General features: G+C 65.1%; 1 protein-coding gene across 1 annotated transcript in view; it reads right to left on the reverse strand.

Moving 5' to 3' along the window:
* The window catches only part of ARHGAP44 (Rho GTPase activating protein 44), a gene marked incomplete at both ends in the record, with an annotated part of 39,602 nt that extends 34,524 nt beyond the window's left edge, over nt 1–5,078 (reverse strand). Inside the window, one exon of the mRNA XM_082491969.1 lies at nt 5,026–5,078. Coding sequence (XP_082348095.1) covers nt 5,026–5,078 — 53 coding nt within the window. The remainder of the gene's footprint in view (nt 1–5,025) is intronic.
* Nucleotides 5,079–7,858: the final 2,780 nt, after the last annotated feature.

A 7,858-nucleotide genomic window follows, 5' to 3' on the forward strand; every position in this document is an offset into this window, starting at 1 on the left:
GGCAGAGAGCAAACCCGGCCAGACGCGAGCAGAAAATCACACGCTCTGTCCCCAAAACAGCCTCCTCCTGACGGTGCCCTGGGGGACACAAGCGTCAGTCTCCCAGAGCCCCTGTACCGCATTCCCTCTACTGTGTTCCCTGTACCACGCTCCCGCACCACACTCCCGCACCACATTCCCGCACCGCGCTCCCGTGCCACATTCCCGCACCACATTCCCGCACCGCGCTCCCGTGCCACATTCCCGCACCGTATTCCTGTACTGCTCTCCCGCACCACATTCCTGCACCGTATTCCTGTACCGCGCTCCCACACCACATTCCTGCACCGTATTCCTGCACTGTACTCCCACACTGCGCTCCTGCACCGCATTCCCGCACCGCCCTCCCGCACCACATTCCTACACTGTATTCCTGTACTGCTCTCCCACACCACATTCCTGCACCGCACTCCCGCACCGCACTCCCACACCATATTCCTGTACCGTGCTCCCACACCACGTTCCCGCACCGTATTCCTGCACGGTGCTCCCGCACCACATTCCCGCACCGCGCTCCTGTACCGCGCTCCTGCACCACATTCCTGCACCGTATTCCTGTACTGCTCTCCCGCACCACATTCCTGCACTGCACTCCCACACCGCACTCCCGCACCGCACTCCCGCACCGCACTCCCGCACCATATTCCTGTACCGCGCTCCCACACCACGTTCCCGTACCGTATTCCTGCACCACACTCCCGCACCACATTCCTGCACTGCCTTCCCGCCCACGCTCCCGCACCGTATTCCTGTACCGCACTCCCGCACCACTTTCCCGCACCATATTCCTGTACCGCGTTCCCGCACCACGCTCCCGCACCACATTACCACACCGTATCCCTGTACCGCGCTCCCGCACTGCATTCCTGCACCGTATTCCCGTACCATGCTCCCACACCACATTCCCGCACTGTATTCCCATACCATGCTCCCACACCGCATTCCTGCACCATATTCCTGTACCGCACCCCGTACCAGCACTCCACACCACATTCCCACATGGTGCTCCTGCAATGTGTTCCCACACCGCACTCCCGTACCGGAATCCCGCACCATGTTCCCGCAGCATGCTCCCAAACCACATTCCCGCACCACATTCTTGCACCGAGTTCCTGCCATCGCGCTCCCACACCGTGCTGCTGCACACTGTTCCCGCGCTGCGTTGCCACACTGCACTCGCTCCCGCACCGCATTCCTGCAGCATGTTCCCAAACCACGTTCCCACATCGCATTCTCGCACTGCGTTCCTGCTCCCGCGCTCCCACACTGCGTTCCTGCAGCATGTTCCCAAACCACATTCCTACATCACGTTCTTGGACCACATTCCTGCTGCCATGTTCCCGTACCGTGCTCCCGCACCGCATTCCTGCAGCACGTTCCCGCACCACGTTCCCACATCGCATTCTTGCACCACGTTCCTGCTACCGCGCTCCCGCACCACGTTACTGCACTGTGCTCCCGCACTGCATTCCTGCAGCATGTTCCCGCACCACATTCCCACACTGTGCTCCCGCACCGCGTTCCTGCACCGTGCTCCCAAACCATGGTCCGGCACTGTACTCCCACACCGCATTCCAGCAGCACGCTCCCACACCGCATTCCCACATCGCATTCTTGCACCGCATTCCTGCTACCGCACTCCCGCACCGCATTCCCACACCATGTTCCCACACTGTGCTCCCGCACCACATTCCTGCACCGCGCTCCCAAACCACATTCCTGCACTGCGCTCCCAAACCATGGTATGGCACCATGCTCCCGCACCACATTCCGGCAGCACGCTCCCGCACCACATTCCCACATGACCTTCTTGTACCGCGTTCTTGCACTGCGCTCCCAAACCATGGTCCGGCACTGTGCTCCCGCACTGCATTCCGGCAGCACGCTCCCGCACCGCATTCCCACATCGCATTCTTGCACCGCATTCCTGCTACCGCACTCCCGCACCGCGTTCCCACACCACGTTCCCACACTGTGCTCCCGCACCGCATTCCTGCAGCACGTTCCCAAAGCACATTCCCACATGACATTCTTGCACCGCGTTCCTGCACCGCGCTCCCAAACCACATTCCTGCACCACGCTCCCAAACCACGGTCCGGCACCGTGCTCCCGCACCGCATTCCGGCAGCACGCTCCCGCACCGCATTCCCACACCGCATTCTTGCACCGCATTCCTGCTACCGCACTCCGGCACCATGTTCCTGCATTGTGCTCCTGCACTGGATTCCTGCGGCATGTTCCCAAACCGCATTCCTACATCACATTCTTGCACCACATTCCTGCTGCCATGTTCCCGTACCGCACTCCCGCACCGCGTTCCCACACCACATTCCCACACTGTGCTCCCACACCGCGTTCCTGCATTGCTCTCCCAAACCATGGTCTGGCACTGTGCTCCCGCACCGCATTCCGGCACCACGCTCCCGCACCACGTTCCCACATCGCATTCTTGCACCACATTCCTGCTCCCGCGCTCCTGCACCGCGTTCCCACACTGTGCTCCCGCGCCGGATTCCTGCAGCACGTTCCCAAAGCACATTCCCACATGACATTCTTGCACCGTGTTCATGCACTGCGCTCCCAAACCACATTCCTGCACCGCGCTCCCAAGCCATGCTCCAGCAGCAGGCTCCTGCTCCGCATTCCGGCAGCACGCTCCCGCACCGCATTCCCACATCGCATTCTTGCACCGCCTTCCCGCGCTACGTTCCCGCACCGCATTCCCGCACCACGCTCCCCAACCGCGTTCCCACGTCTCATCCTTGCGCCGCACCGCACTGCACCCTGCGGTCATCCCAGCGCTGCGCCCGCGTGCCGGGGCCGTGTGGCAGCGCCGCGGCCGTGGCAGGACCCACCGCCACCGACCACCTCCAGCCCGGCGAGGACCCAGAGCCAGCGGGGTGTCCCCCTATGGCCATGGGGGACACGGCGAGGGGGGACATAGGGCAGCAGGGGACAGTCCGAGCCGTCGGTTCCGGGAGGGAATGCTGCGCCCGACGCCTCGGCCGTGCCACTGCCCCAGTGCGGCGCTGGGAAGGGAAAAATAAATCAATTCCCTCCACTCCCCCGAGCTGCAAAATCTCCAGGAATTACACAACAGCCACCGCCAAACCTCTCCGGCGCGGCCGCGCATCCGCACACGGGCAGTCCCGTTCCACCCCCCCACACCCCCCGTGATGCACCCACCACCCCCCCCACCCCGGCACCCTGCCTGCCCCACGGCCAGCCCGGGGCCACCCATGGGTGCTGGGGGGGAGCAGGCCAGCGGGGCACCCCGCAGCCTCAGGGTGTCCCCGACAACCAGCATCCCTGCGGGACAGCCCCGGGACACAGGGAATGGGCGGTGGGGAGGGCAGGGAAGCAGTGGATAAAGGGGGCAGGCGTGGGGCAGGGGCAAGGGGGGCAGTGGGGCAGGGTGCGCGCAGGGGGCAGGCAGGGGTTAACAGGCAGGGAGCAGGCAGGGGAGGAGGCAGGGAATGGGCAGGGAGGAGGGTGAGGTGTGGGCACTGGGGCAGTGGGGCAGGCAGGGAGCAGGCAGGGGAGGAGGCAGGGAGGCGTGGAACAAGCAGGGAGCAGGCAGAGTAGGATGGGGTCTGTGGGGCGGGCAGGCAGGGTGCAGGCAGGGTGCAGGCAGGGCAGCAGGGCGGGCAGGCTGCAGGGGCACTAGGAGGGTTGCAGGGCCAGGGGCAGTGGGGCAGGCAGGGGAACAGGCAGCAGGCAGGGGCTGTGGGGTGGCAGGGCACAGGCAGGGAGCAGGCAGGGAGCAGGGGCAGCGGGGCAAGTGGGGAGCAGGGGGGTAGGAGGCAGGGGGGGAGCAGGCAGGATGCAGGTGGAGTGTGGGATGGGGGCTATGGGGCAGGCAGGGAGTAGGCAGGACACAGGCAGGGTGGGGGATGGGGGTAGTGGAGCAGGCAGGGAGCAGGTAGAATGTGGGATGGGGGCAGTGCGGCAGGCAGGGAGCAGGCAGGGCGCGGGCAGGGTGCGAGATGGGCACAGTGGGGCAGGCAGGGAGCAGGCAGGGCGCGGGCAGGGTGCGAGATGGGCGCAGTGGGGCAGGCAGGGAGCAGGCAGGATGTGGGATGGGGGCAGTGGGGCAGTCGGGTTGTGGAATGGGGGCAGTGGGGCAGGCAGGGCGCAGGCAGAGAGCGGGATGGGGGCAGTGGGGCAGGCAGGGAGCAGGCAGGGAGCAGGTAGAATGTGGGATGGGGGCAGTGGGGCAGGCAGGGAGCGGGATGAGGGCTGTGGGGTGGGCAGGGTGGAGGCAGGATGCAGTTAGAGTGTGGGATAGGGGCAGCGGGGCAGGCAGGGAGTAGGCAGGACACAGGCAGGGTGCAGGCAGGGCGCGGGATGGGGGCTGTGGGGCAGTCAGTGCGGAATGGGGGCAGTGGGACAGGCAGGGAGCAGGATGGGGGCAGGCAGGGTGAAGGCAGGGTGTGGGATGGGGGCTGTGGGGCAGGCAGGGAGCAGGCAGGGTGTGGGATGGGGGCTGTGGGGCAGTCGGGGTGTGGGATGGGGGCAGTGGGGCAGGCAGGGAGCAGGCAGGGAGTGGGCAGGGTGCGGGATGGGGGCAGTGGGGCAGGCAGGGAGCAGGCAGGGCGCGGGCAGGGTGCGGGATGGGGGCAGTGGGGCAGGCAGGGCGCGGGATGGGGGCTGTGGGGCAGTCGAGGTGTGGGATGGGGGCAGTGGGGCGGGCAGGCAGGGAGCAGGCAGGGCGCGGGCAGGGTGCGGGATGGGGGCAGTGGGGCAGGCAGGGAGCAGGCAGGGCGCGGGCAGGGTGCGGGATGGGGGCAGTGGGGCAGGCAGGGAGTGGGCAGGATGCGGGATGGGGGCAGTGGGGCAGGCAGGGCGCAGGCAGGGAGCAGGCAGGATGCGGGACGGGGGCAGTGGGGCAGGCAGGGAGCGGGATGGGGGCAGGCAGGGAGCGGGATGGGGGCAGGCAGGGCGCAGGCAGGGCGCAGGCAGGGCCCGTGCCCCTCCATCCCTACCTGCCCACGGTCTGGTTGGCGAGCTGGCGCATGCGGTTGAATTGCTTCTTCATGGTGGCGGCGGTGCGGGCGCCCCTCAGGCGGGCGGGCACCGGGGGGCCGCGGGCCGCCCCTCCCGCATCCTCGCCCGGGGCCGGGCCGAACCGAGCCGGGGCCGAGCCGGGCCCCGCCGCCCCCCTGCGCGGTTCCGCGCCTCCCCCTGCGCGGTTCCGCGCCCCCCGCTCCGCTCCGCTCCGCTCCGCACCGCCCCCGGCCGCGGCCGCGGCGGCGATGGGAAATGTAGTCCGGCGCTTTGGAGCGGGCCTGGACCCCGAGCATCTCCCAGGCAGCTCCTGACATCCCCCCGGCATCCCTTGGAACGGCCCAAACTTCCCCTGGCATCCTTCCAGCATCGCCCGGCATCCCTCAGCATCCCTTGGCATCCCTCAGCATCCCCCCCCAGCATCCCCCTGGCATCTCTTGGCATGGCCCAGCATCACCTGCCATCCCTTTGCATCCCTCAGCATCCCTTGGCACGGCCTCAGCATCCCTCCAGCATCCCTAGGCATCCCCCCGACATCATCTCAGCATCCCTTGGCATGGCTCCAGCATCCCCCCAGCACCATCCCAACATCCCCCCAGCATCCCTCTGGCACCCCCTGGCATTCCTTGGCATCCCCCAGCATCCTCCTGCCATTCCCCCAGGATCCCCCCCATCGCCCCCACTCCCCCCAGCATCTCCCAGCTCTGCTCTCCGGAGCCCTGGGGATTTGGGGCGCTCGGGGCTGCAGCAGGTTTAAACAGCGTCTCGCTGCTGCGCATCCCTGAGCAGTGCTGCGTGAGCCGGGGCAGGAGCCTGCAGGTGATGCAGCCTCCAGGCAGGGCAGCAGGAGCCGGTCCCAGCCGGGGGACCTCGCTGCCTGGCTGCTCCGCGCCACCCAAACTCTGCAGACCCCGGGGGGAGAAGGTGGGGTGATGTTCCCTCCCCGTACCATCACCCCAGCTGCCCGCCCAGGGCCTGCATGGCGCTGAGCCCCAAAAAGGCCGCTCTGCCTGCGCTGGCATCGCTCCTGGTTTGAAGGACACTTGATTGATTTAACTGCTCTGTAGCTTCTTCATGTGGAATAAAAAAAATAACCCATAGGGCACTGATCCCTGTGATGATGTGAAACCTGCTGAGGAAAAGCCCCGGTGATGCTCTGAAGGCACCCGCATCCTCCCCATCCCAGTTTCCCCATCCCACATCTGGATCTGACTCCTGGATACGTGTTTGGAGGGTAGAGCTGCTCTCAGATGCGGCGTCGCACCGGCAGGGCTGTGCGAGCGGCCGCTCTTTCCCACGGCAGCAGCTCCGCTTTGAAACTCCGTTATCCCCAAACCTTTCCCATATGTCCATGTCTCACTCTGCTAAAACGGGGTCAGGAAACCCTCTCTCGCTGCTGGATCCTGCCAAGCATCTGTGCTCCGTCGCAGCCCCACGGCCCTCCGCCTCAGTCTTCCCATCTGCAAAATGGGACTTGAAAGGCACTCCCAGGATTTTTATGGCCTCTTTTAGGACCTATGGGATTTTCCGGCAGTCAGCATTTCCCATGAGCTTCTGGGCATACTGTCCATCAGCCCCCAAAATAAGACGATGGGATGTTGCAGCGGCTATTTCGGTGAGTCCAAACAAACCCCCCGAAATGGCATTTTTGCTGCCGGCTCCAGGGAGATGCTCAGTGCTGCCCACCGGGCGCACGGAGGGATGCCGAGGGACGCGGGGCACGGGGGTATTCGTGGAGCACAATTCCTTACAAAACAAACGACCAAGCCTCGGCCGTGCTCCTTCCAGCTCTCTGAAAACCCAAGGAAAAAAAATGCATCAATGCTCTTCTAACGGAAAAACCCAAGAAAATTGGAATTAAGGGAGAGGAAAACCTGCCCTGGGTGGACCGTGCCGGGGGCAGCGCTCGTTTGCTCCCCCAGTCGTGCTGTGCCGGCGGCCGCACAGCAGCCCCTCTCCTTCTGCTCCGCTTGGGGCCATCCGAGGACATTCCCAAGCCTTTGGGGGTTGTAAAATAACGCTCCTTCCTCCGCGTTCCCATTTTCTTACAAAACCCGTGCCTGTTCCCCGCACCGGCAGGCAGCACCGCACCACACCTCCCCGGTCCTGGTGGTTTGGGCAGCTGCCTGCGCTGCCTCTCTCGAAAGAGCCTCAAAGCAGGCGGCTGTTTCACTGGGGGGGGGGGTCTAACCCCCAGGGCTTACAAAATCAAATACATACATCATACAAAATCAAATACATACATTACAGACCCCATAACAACTCCCCCCCCCCCCCCCCGGAGCTGTTTGGGGAAAAACGAGGATGCTCTCAGTTAATATTAAGCACCGAGGAGCAATGATGGGCATCTTAAGTGACTCAACCGCCCCCCGAGACTGCCAGGAGGTGACAACGTAAGAGTAGCATCAGTGGGACCAGCGTTGCTCACAGCAGCCCCGGGCTTGAGCTCAAATCCGGAGGGATATTTTGCCACCGCTTTCCCTGGCCCTACAACGCAGCTCCGTCTCCCTGGCGCTGCACCCGCCGGGGGGATGCACTGGTTGCCCCAGGAGGTGAAGCCCCAAACCAGTGTCTCCCAGTCCAGGGGAGAGATTTGGGTCTGTCAACCCCTTTTCCTGGGCAGGTCACGCAGGGACACCCCCCCACCACCACTCTCCAGTGCAGGAGGGCAAGGACCGAGGGGGGATCATCTCCATTTCGGGGCTCGTGGGCTGCCGGAGAGGGATCTGCCACTAAATTTAACTGTTGTCGCACGAGGGCTGAGATCGGGCACCGTGGGCTCGCTGTGATGGGGGGAAGGTGGCCGAGCTC

The sequence above is a fragment of the Vanellus vanellus genome, assembly GCF_965231255.1.
Source record: "Vanellus vanellus genome assembly, chromosome: 17".
Lineage (NCBI taxonomy): Eukaryota > Metazoa > Chordata > Aves > Charadriiformes > Charadriidae > Vanellus > Vanellus vanellus.